We start from the raw sequence: 19,684 nt of genomic DNA on the forward strand, positions 1-19,684 counted from the left end.
GGTTAGGTTGCAACCATGTGCACTGTGCACACGATAATAGGATAGGTATTAGGTAGGTAGACAGGCAGAACAATTTTTTAATATTTACTGACTTCATATTAGAAACATATTTAACCGACGACACAGATTTGGGCCGAATTTGTACACTCAACGATGCGCACAACAAATAATTGTGAATCATTTCATAAAAAAATTAAACAGATAATTAAATTCATAAAACTCAAGCTTATTTAATTTGATTGACATTTTAAAAACGTGCAATGTGATATTATGTATATAGTATATCACATTGAGAAGTCCCCTGCAGGGAACAACAAGCAAAATATGACTGAAAAAGAAACATTTATGCATGACAAAATGTATGAATTACAACCAAAAAAAAATTACTCGGTTATATGAAGATAAAATGTGTAAGAATTATATAATTGTCTTACACATTTTTGTCAGTTTCTTAATTACAAATTGTTAACAATAAATTTTTTAAGTATAAGTACTTATTTTTACAGATACATTATTAATAATTGTTAATAATATATATTAAATTATAAACAAAACAACAGCAAATCTAATATTTTTAACCTTACCAATTTTAATACAATTATATTTCGGGTCCGAAGTCTGAAAAATGCAGGGATGGAAAATATTGATTTTGCAAAAAAAAGCCTTGGACGTAATTTACGTATGTATAAAATATATACCCTGCAGGCCGCAATATTTGATATTTCCGTTTATGTAAAATATACCCAGGCTGCAATTTACATAAAACAAATTAAATGGGACACAGACACACAGTTCACAGCGACCCTTTTTCTTTTAGTGTTTGTACTATAATAATAAATATTGTGCATTGCAATACTTACCAAGTACTTACCAACTTTTTTCAAACTGTAATCAGAATTACCTAAGTATATCCTACATTTTACAACATTTTACTAAAAGTTGCTGTCTATGAATTTTACTATTTTTTACGTATCTATACTTAATGCCATAAGGTATTAGTTTAAATTTTCATTGTAGTATGTAATATTACGTTTTAGATTCTGAGCTGTAGAGCGATGAATGTATTAATTTTAAAATGTGTTTTTTTTATTTTATTTTACTTTAATTTTAATTTTTTGTGTTTGTGTACACGATAAGTAATCGAAATAATGGTTCGATTTTTAACTTCAGTATCTTGTTCGATGGAAAAGTGAATCTAGTTGGTGCATTCGGGAAGTCAAAATTTAAAATTCAATTTTTTTTATGAGCACTTAAAGTTTGATTATTGACAACATTTATCAAATTTAAAATTTAAAAATAATTTTATAGTTAACATTTATAAAATTTTCAACTTTTATAGCTAAGGATTGAAAAATAAAAACAAAAAATAAAAAAATAAAAATACAGTTTTTTTCAAAGTTATTTTATGTTCAATTTTGGACGAAATACATATTAAGTAACCAAGAATAATGATTTTAGTTATTTTGCTATAATTTAAAAATATTATTCGTGGTCACTTGTATTTCTCATGTATATTATTACAAATATTGAAATATAATAATATGTAAATAATATTAATTCAACTTGCCGGATACCGCATTAATAATAACAAAATAACTATTATATTTCCTAGGCTGACGTACCGACCATACCGTCTCTGTTCAGAATCGTTTTTCGTATACAATGATGTATTATTGAATTCAAATTTATCACCATTCATTACATTGACCCATTTGTAACCCACTGTACAGCAGAGAGACACCCACTTGCCCGCCTTTTTATTATTCAAATTATATTAAAAGTGTATTGTTCTAAAAATTTTAAATATTTATTCAAACAAATATTTACCTATCTCCGTTGTTTTAATTGTATGTTCTTCTTAAGAATCGTGATATTAAAAAAAAATGTTGGTACTTACCATTGAGAGGGAAATATATTCATAGTAAACTTATTTATAATATTTATAATTTATAAATTGTGTCCGGTATCAAATAAAAAGTTAATAATAATTGTTAATCATAAATAACATGATTAAAAATAATGATTTCTGATACCTAACGTAAACATTTTTAAAGAATCCTTAGTTACCTATAACTGTTATGATAAATTAAATAAGTGTATTTTCACTTTTTTCACTTTTTTCAATTCATTGATTTTTAAATATTATAGTTTTGGTTAACTAGGTCACAACTCGCAATTTATTATAATTGGTAATTACCTAAGTATTTTACTATTTTAGGCTGGGTATTATTAAATATTATATTGTATTTGTATATTATAATATTCTAAATAGTAAATACTGCTTTTCACATTTCACTATTCATACGTACCTATAGGTAATTATATCATATACCTACGGCATTTGAGAATTAAAGCACTATACAAAGCATAACACGTATAATTTTGGTATACAACATAATTGTGTAAAAATGTTAATAAATTTGAACATAACATACAATGAATAATTATAGTGATGTGCAAATTCCTGAAACCCAAGACCAGGAATTTATCGGGAGTAATATAATTTTTTAAATATTGTTAATATGTTCATATATTTCAATGTCTAATAAAATTTATAGTTATAAATTATCAGAATGACAAATAATTTATATCCTAAATTATAAAATATTACAGGACAATCAGAAGATTTTTTGGATAATTCCATTAACGATTAATGTATTTAATTTGTATATCATTATACATACATCGAATGGAAGTTATACGTTTCATTGCTCCAATATCAAATCCCAGTTGTCAGTGTAAAGATGGGAATTTAAATAATTACTTTATTATAATAAAGTTATATAAATAGGTATTATAATTGTTCATAATTAATTGAGCTGGTAAGGTGCCAAGATTTTATACCAAGCCTAATTTTGTGCCAGAGCTTAGAATAAAGAATACACACACAAATACATAATATACCTAAGCACTAGTTCACGTATTTAAAAAAAAATAAAGAATTGACGGATAACAGTTGTATAATTTTCGTTTTCAAAATAGTTCAAATATTCAAGATTTGTAACAAAAATATTTTTTTCAAAAAGTAATTTAACTAAAGTAAAGTTTTTTGTTTTTAACGAATAATCCTGTAGGTTGTAGTCATTATATAGTCATTGATACTCCATATCAATATAATATTGTTTCATCCGGTGCAGGAACTCGTACGAATTTCAAACTAGCTTACATGACATGGTGTAAAAAAATAAAAATTATGTAGATTTATATATATTAGGTAGTGTTATTTGCTGACGTGTCTGGATTTCCAATAAACTGTACAGAATTGCTACTTTGTAGTTTGATGGTATATTATTGTTTACAATAAAAATTAAAAACTGCAAACAAAATTAAAAGTTGAATATATATTTTATATCTTATGGAACGTTTCTATGTGCAATGATAAAAAATATAAATATATTGGCTTTTGGGCTTGGTGACGTCGTACCCGCAGATGTTGTCACTGAACGACTGAACTGTCTGCCCTCTTGCTGTTTATCGCATAGGTCCATAGCAAAAATATTCTATGTTCAGGAGAATTCACTATGGTCTATAACTTTATCGTTCATCTCTATTACAAAAATTAATAATAACTATTAGGTGTATAAGCAGGTAATAACACTCATTCTTGGAGTCTGGACTTATAATTACAGCTGTAAAGTGTAAACCACGGTGGCACGGTACCTAGATTATAGAAATATAGACTATAATCTAGTATCTACCGTGGGGTAAACCAAAAGTTTTACTATCAAAAGCATTGTTTATCGTAAAGGTTAAAAAACTTAATAACTGTATCTGCGACATATACGTGCAATTGTTGTGTTTACTTAGCAATAATCTAATAGCGGTATCTATAAAACGTCTAAAATAGTCAATATTTTCTAACAATAACAGTCTTAATCTTAATTTTAACTATTACATTATCTAGGCCCATTGCCCAAAAGTCACATAGTTATGTTATTCGACGTGCATGATTGCATATAACTCAAAGTTAAGGTATATAACATGCAAGGACGCAAGGTATATATTATTATTTCGTATCAACACACTTCACACCAATCGTGTTAGATAAACTTAAAAACGGCCTAATAGCGTCACATTGTTATATCATAGACCTATATTATATATTTTATAGGTCTATGGGTTGTATATAGTTCGTAGTGTTCTTCCGGGAAGAGAATTCTCGCGATTGTTGTTATCGTGCTTCTTCGAAACGGAATACGGATTATATCGCATCTCCGCCAAAGGTAGGTCAACTGTCAACTGGTGATTATACCACCGGAACATTAAGCAGCCGCGTGTTTACACAGCGGTAATCAGAAAATCTATCTCCATAACTACTACTGCTGAATCAATATTGTTTGAATACTACGATTGCCGCGGAAAATCATTTTCAGTGATCTACTGCAATAAATTATACTTTTTTTTTTCTTTAATTACAATTTTCGCGATCTGTAATTTATTTATAATAATAGTACAAACAATTTATGGTGAGTAATTATTAATAGATGACGCACCGCTGACCGTGACAAATTAAAATATAATGTATTGACATAATATTATGAGATCCTTAATATTTGAAAAATAAAAGCGTAACCGTCCACGACGTGTCTTACTGTTTTATATTTTGTAATATTTTACTAAAGAGTAAAGACGGCAGCTGCTCTCTAAGACTCTAACATGATAATAATAACAATAACAATAATGATAATGACACGTTGTGAGCCTACAGCGAAATATAAATTGCGTCTGACATTATTGTAGTTGCTCGCTGGGTGGTAAATCGGTTAGAACGTAAAACGAAAAACTTTATTGCCATCTGCAGCTGGTAGCTATAGTTGTTTATTTGTTGGTTCGCGATGTTATGCACTTATGTCTTATGTGAATTTTATCGTGATCCGTGTGAATCTACGATCCAAAAGTCAAACTATGATGAGCGTCGAGCGATGGCCGTGTCTATGTCGTCACGGCCTCGCGGGTAATATCTTCGGTCTTCGAAGTCCCAAAAGACTCTACGAATCACGATAATAATGGTAAATATTATGGCGTCCGCGGAGACCACGATACAATAGAGAGCCGAATAGCGCGGCTACCGATAATTTCGCGTCTGTTGTATCGGATGCACTGTCACTGCCACCCACAAGATCGCGGTCGCCTCTTCCCACTTTCCACAGTTTCCAGTCCCAGTCGCCGTGTGGCGTGTGTTCGACTAAAAATTTAGTAACGACTAACTAGTAGCGTAGTAGCGTAGTAACTAGTAGCGTACCAGCGCTGTGCCGTCGTACACTTGTACCGTTGTAGTATTTATCTATTCTGTGGTTGTAGTAATACACTGTTTCAGTGTAGTGGGCTGTAGGCAGTATATAGCGTTGATCAACCGTTCGTGTGCCGGACGACCATAATATTATCAAATTCGCGCGGTCGTTTCTCCCGGGCCCGTGACACCGTCGTCCCGACATTTCCCACCCGAAATAAATATGTGTCCGTAGAATCCGCGATAAATATATCGCACGTACCAAATACTAACCATACCTACTCGCCGACATAGCGTATCGTCACCACTCGAGAAGATAATAATATCAACCATGGCCACCCGAGACGAACCGGGAATCGTGGATTTTGTCCTGCTGGACGAGATCACGATCGAGGGATTCATGGAAAACCTGACGTTGAGGTAAGTGTGGATCGTTCAACGAGCATTGAGCATATAGGATTTCGCCCCGCCAACAGATTTAAACATTTTAAACGGGAACAAAACTGTCATTGATAATGATAATATTATTATGGTTGATAATTTATCCGTTGACGGTGGTTACGCCGTTATCCGTTCAAAAACTACCCTCCACCCGCGGTCGTGTGCGCCGCTATACACCCGCTCGCGCGATTGGTCAGCCCCGTCCAATCGACGCAGTGTCCTTGAAAATGTTAAGATAATTTTTGAATTTCCTTCCGACGGAATCCGCGGCTAATATCTGGCCAGATAAGGCCGTCGGGTGTCGACTAATCGTGACTAATAATTAATAATGAGACTAAAATAATAATATAATATATTATTATTATTATTATTATTATTATTATATCGTAAGTCGTAATGCGGCACAGACATTGTGTAGTGTACTAGTGTGTCATTGAATAATTACCACGATGATGTCATACTTACATTACAATATACATATATTAGGCGTATTGTGTATGCACACAGCGGTAGAAGTATTACGGTATTATAACTATTAAAATTCCTACGTCGTCGGAGCTTATAAGGTTTTCTAATTGAAAAATGATAAAATTATGCCTACGTATTACACTCTTACTATATAGGTACAGTCCTACTGCCTGAGATATGACGAATCAATCCTTGAATCTCATAATATTCTCATCCTATGTGCGTGTAACGATGAGTACACTATATACACTTGACGGAAATATTTTTATACATTTCACTCGAGAGTTGAGACTCTAATTTTAAACAGTCGTTTCAACAGTAATTACCTCTGTAGTACATTACATATTATTAATTATTATCATTAGTTTTTTACTGATAGTAATTAATTAAAAATAAATATTATGTCATAGGTGCTTATAATCTTTTTTCGATTGTTTTTTAACGAGTTTTTTTAACAAAAATAAACTACCTATCTAATGTACAAACGAAATATTTTTTTGTTATAAACATAATATAATATAATATTTATTTGAAACGTCTGTAGTCTTGTTATGGGTACTTAAAAATTATGTTTTATAATTGTTCACTAATCAAAAAGATACAGCCAACCATAATATTTTATCATTTAATTATGTTTGATTTTATTAGTCATTAGTGAGAGAATTTACTGTAATCTTAACATAAATGCATTATTTGTGTACTTACACATTACACATTTAATATTCAATTATTCCAAAAACTTATGTAGATAGGTATATTTATTATGTTTTATGTATTAATGCATATAATTATAATTTATAACAGTACAATTAAGTAGGTAGCTACCTACTTTTATTTTTTAATTCATTAGGTTAACATAATAATAACAAGATACCTAGTTAGAAAACAAAATCCTGTCTCAATAATTTATAATTTTATAAATATGATTATTCTATTTTTAAACATCACATATCATCAGTTCAGACATTAGTTTATAAACATTTATTTATTCTGTATTTTACACCAAGCATTTTGCCTTGGATTTAGTTGTACCTAACCTAATATTCTACATTTCTGAGACTTTAAATATATATCCAAACTTTTAAAAATTGAGAATGTTTTTATGTGCCAAGTAATATAGAATACAAATTGAAAATTGGAATTCATATTTTCTTAACCATAAAACCGTTCATTTTAAATTGGTAATTCCAGGAAATCTAATACTTGTTCTGCAGTTATACCACAGATTATATGAAATTGTTCACATAATCTGTGGTTATACCCAGTGGCAGCGCAAAATTGTGGAGACTTTGAAGCATATTATATATTTCAAACATTTTTACCACCGCACTTTATTGAACCAAAATTAGCAGCAGGGGCCATTAATAATTATTAATTATAATATTTACCATGATATTTGTGTTGAGGTCTTACGATTATATAAATATTTATACACCCACCCACCCATTTCAGACATGAAGCAATTGCTTCAAATAATCCTATATCCCGCTGCCACTGGTTATACCTGTAAATAATTTACAATAAATATGGTATTATTATTTATTTGTCTACCTGTTACCTGTTATCTAGGTACCAATATGATATTCTTTCAGAATATACTTTTAAAAAAAAAGTTGAATTATTAATTCCAAAATGTATTGATCATAGTTATTTAGAATCGCAGGAAAATGCCCAGAAAAATAAACACACTAAGGAAAAAAAGCTCACGGAAAAAATGCCCAGAAATATAAATATGAACACAATATTATGTATACGTCATGATATATTGTGTTATAACTTATAAGTTAAAAGTCAAAAAACATAGTTTTTTTGGTATATAGGTACATACTAAAATGTATACAAAAATTACACAACTATATAAATAATAATATGATAATAGTTAATACAAAACAGGTGGAAGTATAATATATTTAGATAACAGATAATATTTTAGTATACCTAAGACCTTTTATTTATATTAATTTTATATTTCTGGGCTTTTTTTTCCGTCTACCAATTATTTAATGTAGATATTATGTTTTTATTTGAAAATAAGTAATTTAGCAGTTAATTTAATAAGTACCTATAATATGTACTGAACTGCACACTAATAAAATTGATAGTTCATACTGGTCCCTCTTTAAAAAAAAAAAATGAATTTATATAACTATGGCACTGTAGAATACAAATAACAATTAATAAGTATGGGTACTAAATACAGTAAACTTAATTTGTATAATCCTATACTCCTGTTTATAATATTTATGTGTATTATTTTAAACATACAATACTAAAAACAACACTAATCCAAGATTTGTTTTACCCTTTCTAAGGTCATGAATCAATACACAAATAGGTTAGTGGCAATAATTGTACAAATTATTTTCAAACAACAAAAATAAAATATGAAACTATTAGGTACCCAATTTACCAAATATCTGTCTTATAGAACTGTGATAAGTGATAACCTTAGATAAAAACTATTTAATTTTTATTATAGGTACTCATTGTTATATTAATTAGTATTTTTTATTTTATTGGGATCATAAAAAATATACTGCTTATAAGTATAATATATTTTTTTCTTTTTAGATTAGGATAATTCTTTTCACTATATAAAACAATTTCTAAATTAAAAAAAGTTTATGAGATAAATGCTATTAGGTCATTTAAATTAAAATGATTAGGAGGTACCTATATGGCTATATAATTAGTTGTAAATTCCGACAAAATTGTTTAAGTATTATTTATATGTATCTATTAGTACCTGACCTGAGACAAAATAATTATATTTAAAATGAAATTGTATACTTCTATTTATCTACATGAATTAATATTTTTATTCTAATGTGCTCCATTGAAGTATCAAATTAAACAGAATATAGAATATTCTAATGTTTAATTTGATACATATCCTCTTAGCAGTCAATGTCAACAACTGGTTTTTTTTCTTTTCTAGCTATGCACCATGCCCATATTAGAACAATCGTCTGCAATGAAAGCTAATCAAAATATTTTATACATTTGTGCCATTTACACTATCTCTAAACAACTATGGATGAAGTGTATCCAAAGCTAATTTCTACTTTCAAATGGATTCTTATTTAATCAACATTTATAATTTTATAAGTTACATTAATTACACATTTAACTATACACTATACACTACTCATATACCTATTTAATATTTATGTACACACATAATATTATAGTTTTATTTCTATACCTTACTGTTTATTATTTTTATAGTAATAAATTGTATATTTACATCATATATTATTAATTAATGTACTAATACAGCGGTTCTTAACCTGTGGTCCTCGGCCCCCTGGGGGTCCGCGATACTCATGTCGGGGGTCCGCGGCGGCCTTTACACATAACATACGTCAATAAGTGACATGAATGCATTATTACAATATTGTTGGATTATTATTATTTTTTTTTTCATATATATATATATATATAATATGGGGATTCTACACTAAATAATTGTGTTATTAATATTTATTAAGTAAAATCAGTTTTTCTTGTTCATACGAAATGTATATGCGTACAGCGCTGTAGTCTCGGAAGTCTTATATTTACTGCCACTAAGTGCAGCTGATCGATCGTAGTCAACTATAGTTTTATACATATTACATTTTTATAAAAAATTACAATAATTATGAATGTGTATGTTTTGTTATGTCTGCTTATGTAATTTGTTATATAAAATAATGATTATAATTTTGGTTATGATAACATGAAATGTTTTGTAAAAATAAAGGTATTTGAAAAAAAATTTGGTAAGGGGGTCCGCGATCTACAAAAGGTTAAGAACCGCTGTACTAATATACTTAAAGATCATAAAATATGCTTAGGTACTAGACAAAATAAACATAAATAGATTGTATTCATATTATAGCCTATAGGTATATGTTATATCATGTATATACCTAATATGTATCTATCTATGATCTATCTATCTATCTGACTATCTGTATAATATATAAAAGACAAAAAATGTCGTAAATAAATCGCAATTGACTGACTGTGTCCTTTATGCATTTTCTAAACCGTTCATCCGATTGCAATGAAATTTGGTACAGAGATAGATTAGACCTTGGGGAAAAAGATAGGTTACATTTTGTCGCAAAAAAAGGTAAATAAGAAGTCCAACCCGGTGATGTTCTCAAACAAAGATTTTGAGATTATTATTGTTATTACCTATTATTTTTGTTTATAAATGGTTGCTATTGGTTTTAAATTTTTAAAAATAATAACTATTATTATTAATGTAATAAACTTGAGTATTTTAGTATATAATGTATAGAGTTCAAATCGCGGTTTCAGTGGACCAATTTTTTGCATATTTTGATACTTAATAGTTAAGTTATTCTCTTTTACGTTTGCACCACGCGGAGTCTATGATCTACAGCATGTAGATTGCCTACCTGATGATATTCTGCTCGCATGATCACAAAAATCTAGCAATAGCAATCATTGCCGTGTCTGCTATATTTTATATTAACTGATCCTGCGCATTTTGTTGCCTGTAAAAAATGACAAATCTTAAAAAAAATGTGATTGATCAACTCTTTTTGGGTGTAACTTGTTGCAGTAAGTGCAACTCAGTCACCTTTGTAGGTAATGTGTGAATATTTGATTTGATACATCCTTGTACCTGATCTGCCCGATAACCGATCGCAACCAATAAAATAACAAATACTAATTTCTACTATCTATTTCTTCTATAAGCAATTATAAACAAATATTTCCAACGTAAATCTCAAAATTCCTGTTTGAGCACCTCCTTGGGTTGGACTTTACTTATCATTTTATGCCTATGACACTCACAAAGAATGTGGCTTTCTATTAGTGAAAGAATTTTCGAAATCGGTTCAGTAGTTCCAGAGATTACCCTCAACGTCAACTAACAACTCTTCTTTAAATAATAGTATAGATAACAACAAAACTAAAAAAGTATAGGTAGGTAATTTTTGGATTCCTTGGTACCTCTATTAACATATTAATATTTGTTTCTGTTACATTTAAATAAAAAATTATTTTATATTATTTTGAGAATCTTGAAGAATGTATCATGCATGTTCATATTTGTATTCAAATGTAGGTACAGCAATAATAGTTAAGTATACATTTGAATAAGAGCCTAATGGACTGATGATAATAAATCCCTGAATAAATCTTATTCAATCATCAAACATACAAATTCCAAAACTTTTTATTTCAATCCATCTAATTATTTCGGTTATTAAGAACAAAATTGCCTTAACAAATGCATAAAGCAATTCATTTCTAACCCACTATTTTACAGTATCTAGTATCTACCTATATACTTTATATAAACAATGTATAATGATTAAAGTCTCGTCTAAAGGTTAATTAAAAAAAATACGTATATGTTTTTATGTTTTGTATAGAACCTATAATATTTATCTTTACTATTAATTATGTAAAATGAAGGCTTTGAAAAAAATGTAGTTTTAATTTGATTGATTTTTATTATATTAAAGGTGCTTTATAAAAATGAACTCTGTGCTTTTTTACACAGCTATCCAACTACTGGAAATAAGCCAAAAAACAAATAAATTATTGAGTTAAAGTTTAATGTTATAATACACACATACACTTGAACAATTTGCTTTACTTTAATTAAAACAGCATTTTGTACTTATTGGTTATCGTGACTTCCTATACAATTTTCCACTTAACTCAATATTCTGTTATTGGGACAACCGCAGATAAATACTGCGTTACATTATATTAAAACAGTTTTGTAATCTACAAGACCAAATAATATAAGTAGGTCTGCCCAACAAAACTTAAATTGTAAGCATATGCCAGCTACCCAATTCCCTGCAACATGCATATACTATTTACTTTTTTTTTTACAGAATTTTACATTACATTTCAAAATATCTGTTTCGTAAGTATAATTTTGATTTGTGACCCTCATAGCATTTCTTCTCTTTGATAAAATACTATATAGAAAAGTTACAAACAATTTTTTTTAACTAAAATATTAGATTTTAGAGATGAACGCTTGGCACAATGCTTTTATATGCCTTAAATTTTAAGTCTTGTTGGGTAGACCTACATATATTATTTTGTCTTATAGATCACAAAATGTTCTTTAAATAATATAATATAATTGTAATGTTAACCTGTGGTAGTTCCACAAAATTATTAATTTATTTTGCTAATTAACTACCTACCTATTTTCTTACCTAATAAATGTATATTTTTCTTATTAGATTCAACTCTGGTTTTATATATACCTATATTGGGGAAGTCTGTATTTCTGTAAATCCATACCGCACTTTAAACATCTATGGTCAAGACTACATAAATCAATACAAAGGTAATATTTTTATTTCAAATGTAATTTATGAACATTTATTAAGCTTATGCATTTTTTTTTTGGCTTTTTGCCCATTTCTAATTGAATTTATACACTTTGTATGTTCTGCATGAAGGACGGGAGATTTTTGAAAACCCAGCACATATATTTGCAATTGCAGACTCTGCACACCGTAGCATGAAAATGCACAGTCAAGATTCTTGTATTGTTATTAGTGGTGAATCAGGAAGTGGTAAAACTGAAGCATCTAAGATTATAATGAAGTATATTGCTGCAGTTACTAACTTGACTGGTCAACAAGAAGTGGAACGGTAAACTACATTTCTTGTTTGGAAAAATTATATTTAATTTTAATGTTGTTAACATTTTATAGAGTAAAGAACATCTTGATTCAATCAAACATAGTTTTAGAGACATTTGGAAACGCTAAAACCAACAGAAATGATAATTCCTCTAGATTTGGAAAATATATGGATATCAATTTTGATTTTAAAGGAGATCCAATTGGTGGACGAGTAATTAATTATTTACTTGAAAAATCTCGTGTTATACAACAACAACTTGGTGAACGTAACTTCCATAGCTTTTATCAGGTAGGTAATAAAATTAAAACTAAATGAGATTATTTGTATAAATATAACTTATATTATTTAGGCATTAGGAAATACAACACATAAAGAAGCTAGCAATTTAGGGTTGAATCCAGATCCCCAACATTATTTTTATACACAGCAAGGAAAATCCACAATTACATCAGCTGATAAATCTGATTTTCAAGCTACCTTAAGTGCTTGTAAGACACTTGGATTTTCCGTGATTGACATTAAAACCACTTGGAAAATTGTTGCCGCCATCTTACAATTAGTAAATAGATTTTGAAATTGTAATAATAAATAATAATAACAATCTGACAAATTATTGCTCTGTTATTTTTAGGGAAATGTAACATTTTCCACCAATGATGATGATACTATTGCTGTGACTAAATCTCATAATAATCCAGTTGAACAAGTATCCAAGCTGTTAGAGGTTGACACTAAAGATCTTTTAACAGCTCTAAGTAAACGTATAATTGCGGCAAATGGTGAAGTATTGCAGAAAGCTCACACTTTATCTCAGGCTGAAGTTGGAAGAGATGCATTAGCAAAAGTATTATTAAAATTTTTCATTTTCGTACAATAAAAATATTATTATAATTTTATTTTCTATTTGTATAGGCAATTTACGATCGGTTGTTCACTTGGATAGTAAGTAAGGTCAATGAAGCCTTAATACCATATATTGAAAATGATAAGTACAAAGGAGGAACTGTAATTGGAGTATTAGATATTTATGGATTTGAAGTATTTGAACATAATAGCTTTGAACAATTTTGCATTAACTACTGTAATGAAAAGCTTCAACAAGTATTCATAGGTATTTGTTTAAATAATCAACTTAATCATAAAATAAATTGTATAGTTAATAACTATTTATACAAAACTTTAAATATAAAATATCTTTGTAGTTTAATAAATTGTATGTTAACACTGTTGTGTATCATATCTTATATGGTATTGAGGCAGGTTTTAGAAAGTCATATTTTAGAATGCCGAGTTTTAGAATACCAAGTTTTAGAAACACTGTTTTAGAATTAATAAATTCATCTAAATTATAATTAGAATCATCGACTATTTATTTATATATTTAACATATTTTATTTTTTTATTTTTTTTACTGTTTACCTACCCGTACTTATATAAAATGTTTTCTAAATATAATAATTGTTAATACTTAAGATTATTAGCAATAGCTCTCATAAATTCATCTAAATTATAATTAGAATCATTAACTATTCGTTTACATATTTGTAATAAGTTATTATTCCGTGTTTGATTGTACTTTTTTCTTTTGAATACTTGATTTGAAATCAACTATTCGATTGTTGCTTCAGTTTCATGTTGTTCTTTTTGAATTTTGGAGATAAATGAATGTATACCAGGGTGTGTAGATAATAAACTATGTATTTTGTTGTGCCAACCTTCTGCTGAATTGGATGTTCTTGGCATTTCATTAACAGTTCGACTATGTACTGACCACATTTCAATTGGAAAACATGGTTCGTAACGCGTTGCTTCTTTTTTTCTAAACCTCATTCTAATTTTTCCAATCATGTAGTTTTCTTCAAAATATGTTACTAGATCAATTTCATCGTCCTCAAATTCAGATTTCAAAATACCCCAGGCTTCCTTCACTTTCAATTAGTAGTTTGGAACTTAGCTGCACAGTCGTGACATCTCCAATAATAAATTATTTCGCCATCAATTTTACGATTATAAATTTTATTGAAAACGTATAAAAACCCCCCGTTTACATCTAACATATCATGTTTTTGATGAGTCGATTTCATCAACGTCAATGTAAGAAATTGTATTTTGCATTTCAGCCAACAATTTATAAAATTTTATGTACGCAATGTTCGGCACTAGACTAAGACTACTTTTTGGTATTTCTCGTATTCGACCAGATATAAAATAATCATATATTATATCAATATAGAACCATAATTCTACGATAATAGTGGGCAATATCAATAAAATAGAAACTTGATAACGACCATCAAGTAACAAAGCATTATATTTATAAATATTATGTATTTTGACATTTCCCGTCTTCCCGATCAAACATAAACTAATTACAGATTTGGAAAAGTATCATAATTTCTACACTGTGTATCGTAAATTCTATTACAAAAAAAGACAGTATTTTATTTAAAAACTCTATATTTATTTATTTTATTTTCTAATCTAAAACACCATTTAATATTTTTCTAAAACACAGATTTTCTAAATCTTGTCATTCTAAAACTCAGCATTCTAAAACTTGATTTTCGAAAACATGCACCCAAATCATCTTATATAGCTTAATTGTAATTATGTCTACCATTTATAAATAAGGTTTGCCCGTAAGACAATAAATAGTATAAGCACATTTAATAAATCAATATGTTTTCATGTTTTATATTTATTATTTTATCAAATAGATTTGGTGTTGCGTCAAGAGCAGGAAGAATACAAAAAAGAAGGCATAGCCTGGCAAGAGATCAAATATTTTAACAACCAAGTAATTTGTGACCTTGTAGAAAAACCTCATCAAGGTGTAATTTCAATTATGGATGAAGCTTGTCTGAATGTAGGCAAAGTAAACGATGAAGTATGTTGATTAATACAAATAAATATTGTTCACTTGAATAATTAATTTACATTTACTTATTTAGATGTTATTAGAAGCCATGGACTCAAAACTGTCGTATCACAAACACTATTCTAGCAGGCAGGTGAATACATTGGACAAAGATTTAAAACACAAGACTCAATTTAAAATTTTGTAAGTGTTCATAATTTTAATTAATAAATTGATTTTAATTATTACTGTTATCTATTTTAAGACATTACGCTGGTGATGTAGTGTATAATATTTATGGTTTTTTGGAAAAAAATAAAGATACATTATTTCAAGATTTTAAAAGACTGCTTTACTCTTCAAAGAACCCAATTATTAGAGATATGTGGCCTGAAGGAGCCTTAGATATAAAATCTGTAAGTATAATTACATAAAAAATTGTAATTACAATTTGTTCAAAAGTACCTAATAATTTTAATTGCATTGCTTTCCATAGACAACAAAAAGACCAGTAACTGCTGGAAGTGCATTTAAAACATCAATGATTGCTTTGGTCAAAACATTAAATAGTAAAATGCCATATTATGTGAGATGTATAAAACCAAATGAAAATAAGGCTCCTGTTGGGATAGACTATAAAAGAGTTGTTCATCAAGTTTCTTATTTGGGTCTATTAGAAAATGTCAGAGTACGAAGAGCTGGATTTGCTCATAGACAGCCTTATAGCAGATTCCTCAAAAGGTAAGTGTGATTTTATACATCATCTGCAATAAACAAAAATAAAAAATACTTTGTAATGTTGTATTTAGGTATAAAATGATAAGTGGTTTTACATGGCCTAGTTATAAATGTAGTGACAAAGAAGCCACCAGAGCATTAATAGATGAAAATAATTTTACAAATGATGTTAAATATGGGATAACAAAGTTATTTATTAGATCACCTCAAACATTATTTGCCTTGGAAAAGGTATGTAAAATACCTAGGCACTTCACAATAAAATACATTAGTTATTTGATAACATTTTTTTCAGATGAGAGCAGAATTAATTCCAGCTATTGTGATATTATTGCAAAAACAGTGGCGAGGTGCTATATGTCGTGCTAAATTCCGCAAAATGAAAGCTGCCTATTATATAATTAAATTTTATCGACGTCATAAAATACGTACTTACCTTAAATCTGTCTTGGAAGCTCATAGGTTAACTAAACGTTTTAATTTATATTCTATGCTTATAGTTATAATTAGTTGATGAATCATTGTTTGTGTTGTAGAACTTGTGAAATGAATGCGCATCATAAGGAATCAATAGTTTGGCCACAAATAAATTTTGCTGTTCGTCAATTAGAACCTTCATTAAGGTCTATATACAAACGATGGAAGGCATATAAACTATTGAGCCCCTATCCTAGAAGTGAATGGCCACAGTTACGATGCAAAGTATATGCTGCATCTTTATTATGGGGAAAACGGCCAAGTTGGGGTGCAAAACGTATGTGGAGAGGTGATTATCTTTCATCACCAACAGAAAATGTAGAAAATGCAAATTATACAGTTGCATTGAATAACCTTAAGAACTCTGATCGTTTTAATCAGGTATTGATATAATATTTTGAATACTCAGTTGATTTAAATTGTTATATTAATTGTATGACCAATATGTAGGTGTTGTTTTCGAGCTTCATTCATAAAACGAACCGTTATAATAAGTGTGCAGATCGTGCAATATTAATAACTGATTGGGCAATTTATAAGTTGGACATAACAAATTTCAAACCAATGAAAAAAGGAATGCCTATACAAGAAGTAAAAATTTTGTGACAAAAAAAAACAGATTGTAGACATATATATAATTTATAAATCTTTATTGTTAGGTAACTGGAATGAGTGTAAGTCCAGGACAAGATCAACTGGTTGTAATTCATTCTAATCGAGGAAATGATCTTGTAGTTACTTTAAAACCAACTGCTGACATTAATGAAGACAGAATTGGTGAGCTTTTAGGAGTAATCAGCACCAGATATTTCCAGTAAGAACATTTAAATTTATGATATCTAAAACAATGTACTTGTTATTAAAATGTAAAAAATAAATATGAACTAATAGATATTAAGTAATATAGATTTTTAATGAAATGTATAAATTATTTATTTATAATATTTTAGATTGAGGAACTCTGAGTTGCCAGTAAATGTGTCCAACAAATTTAACTGTATGTTGGGAAAAAAGTCTCGAATGCTTCGAGTTGAAGTCAATCCTCAAACATCAACTGCCAGTTTTAGAAAAGATGATAATGGTGGTATCGTATACATCATACCTCCAAATGTTGCAGTTCACCCATTTATTAAAGCGTAAATTCTGTCAAATATTTATTTTTTTTATTCAATCTTGTAAAAATAAATGATCGAGTACAAAGTCAAAAATATTGAATTTCCTTTGGTAATTTACTCAAGGGCATTTTAGTTTTAATATCCGTTGAACATATCTAAACTCTGAACAAGTTTTAAATTATAAATGTATTTTAAAAGATAGTTTATTCTTATTTTATTTAAAAATAAACTAACACGGTGATTTTAATTTAATTATTATTTTAAATTATTGATTAACAAATGTTCATGCCATTGGAATTTTGTGCCTTATATTAATTGATTAAACTGTGATTTCTAACTAGTTCATTTATATATTTCTTTACTATTTTTTTGTGCAATTATAGTATTTCATACCTATATTTTTAATTTCATCACATTATTTTATCGTAGTTATTTATTCATTCACATTCTTCTTAGGAAACTATTTAATTTTTATGTTTGTGTATTTGTATGATGTTTAGTTTAAGCAATTGAACCTATAACATATCAGCATTATTCAAATTTGTATAATTTTATACTTTTTATTATCCTATTTGTATAGTTGTTAAAAAAAAAAAGTTGTTAGTAATAACTAATGAGATATAATACATTTTTATATATATTTGATGTAACTTGTAAGTGTTAGAAGCACTATAAAAAATATATTTTGTTTTATTTAATAGTATATTTTTGATCAAGGTTCCCATCATAGTATCCAGAAACTTTTATAATCTCTTAAATAACCTAAACAAAATAATCATGTGGTTAAATTAAAGAATATTAATATAAAATATTTTTTTTAAATTATCCTATTTAATGTATTACACTAAAACCATATTTGTGTAACTCATTATATTGTTATGAATTATGATTGATACTCAATAGTTCCCAGTTTTATGTTTTATTGTTTACAAATATAATTGGTAATTTTGAACTTATTATGTATAACAATTTATTTTTATTAAGTATTACAATTTTATAATATCAATGTAAGAGTTTAATGTTCATATTTGTCTTTATTTTATTATTTTTGATAAATTTTATTTATTTGATTGCTTGACTGCCTACAACCTAATATTTAACTAATATTATATTTGAATTGAACTTATCTCAAAGAAATATTTAAAGTTTTATTTTTCTATTTTAAAATGTTTTAAAACTGTGATCCATTAAGGTCCATTTATTTATTTATACATTAAACACCTTTTGTCATTGATTTTTTAATAAAAATATTAAAATATAATGATAAAATAACAATAAATAAATTTATATATTGTACATTATTTTATTAAATCCTTTTCATAACAGCGAATTCATGATGAATACAAAAACATGTGTAAATAATATTGTTTTCATTGTTTAAAGAGGGGGTGGATATCATCAATTTATGAACAATTTATTAAATTCCTTCTCAAATAATTTATTTTGTTGATTGCTGATAGTTTAAAACAAAAGTTATTTTTTATTATCAAGTATACAAATCTACTTTTATTCATAACTCATATTGAACAAAGGAATATGATAATAATTGTCATTATAAAATTGTAATGTTATGTTTTGTATTTTATGCTGTGTAATTGTGTATATTTAAGTATATTTATCATGACCTATTAATTACTTTTTAACACTTTTCTTAAGTTTGGTTTCACGTCTGTCTGTGATCAAATCTTGCGCGCTCGATTTGAGGCACTTTTT

The 19,684-nt window shown here is 28.0% G+C and overlaps 1 protein-coding gene across 1 annotated transcript; it reads left to right on the forward strand.

Annotated features, from left to right (window-relative positions):
- The first annotated feature begins 5,153 nt into the window (after positions 1–5,153).
- On the forward strand, positions 5,154–18,763 carry LOC132946401 (unconventional myosin ID). Its single transcript, XM_061016392.1, has 17 exons — positions 5,154–5,650; positions 12,373–12,479; positions 12,595–12,790; positions 12,853–13,072; positions 13,134–13,343; positions 13,416–13,628; positions 13,697–13,895; positions 15,502–15,671; positions 15,736–15,845; positions 15,907–16,057; positions 16,138–16,382; positions 16,451–16,610; positions 16,675–16,841; positions 16,916–17,237; positions 17,307–17,447; positions 17,516–17,670; positions 17,807–18,763. The coding sequence occupies exons 1-17, from the start codon at positions 5,562–5,564 to the stop codon at positions 17,994–17,996; spliced, it is 3,045 nt and encodes a 1,014-aa protein (XP_060872375.1). The 5' UTR covers positions 5,154–5,561; the 3' UTR covers positions 17,997–18,763.
- Positions 18,764–19,684: the final 921 nt, after the last annotated feature.

The sequence above is a fragment of the Metopolophium dirhodum genome, chromosome 6, assembly GCF_019925205.1.
Source record: "Metopolophium dirhodum isolate CAU chromosome 6, ASM1992520v1, whole genome shotgun sequence".
Taxonomy (NCBI): domain Eukaryota; kingdom Metazoa; phylum Arthropoda; class Insecta; order Hemiptera; family Aphididae; genus Metopolophium; species Metopolophium dirhodum.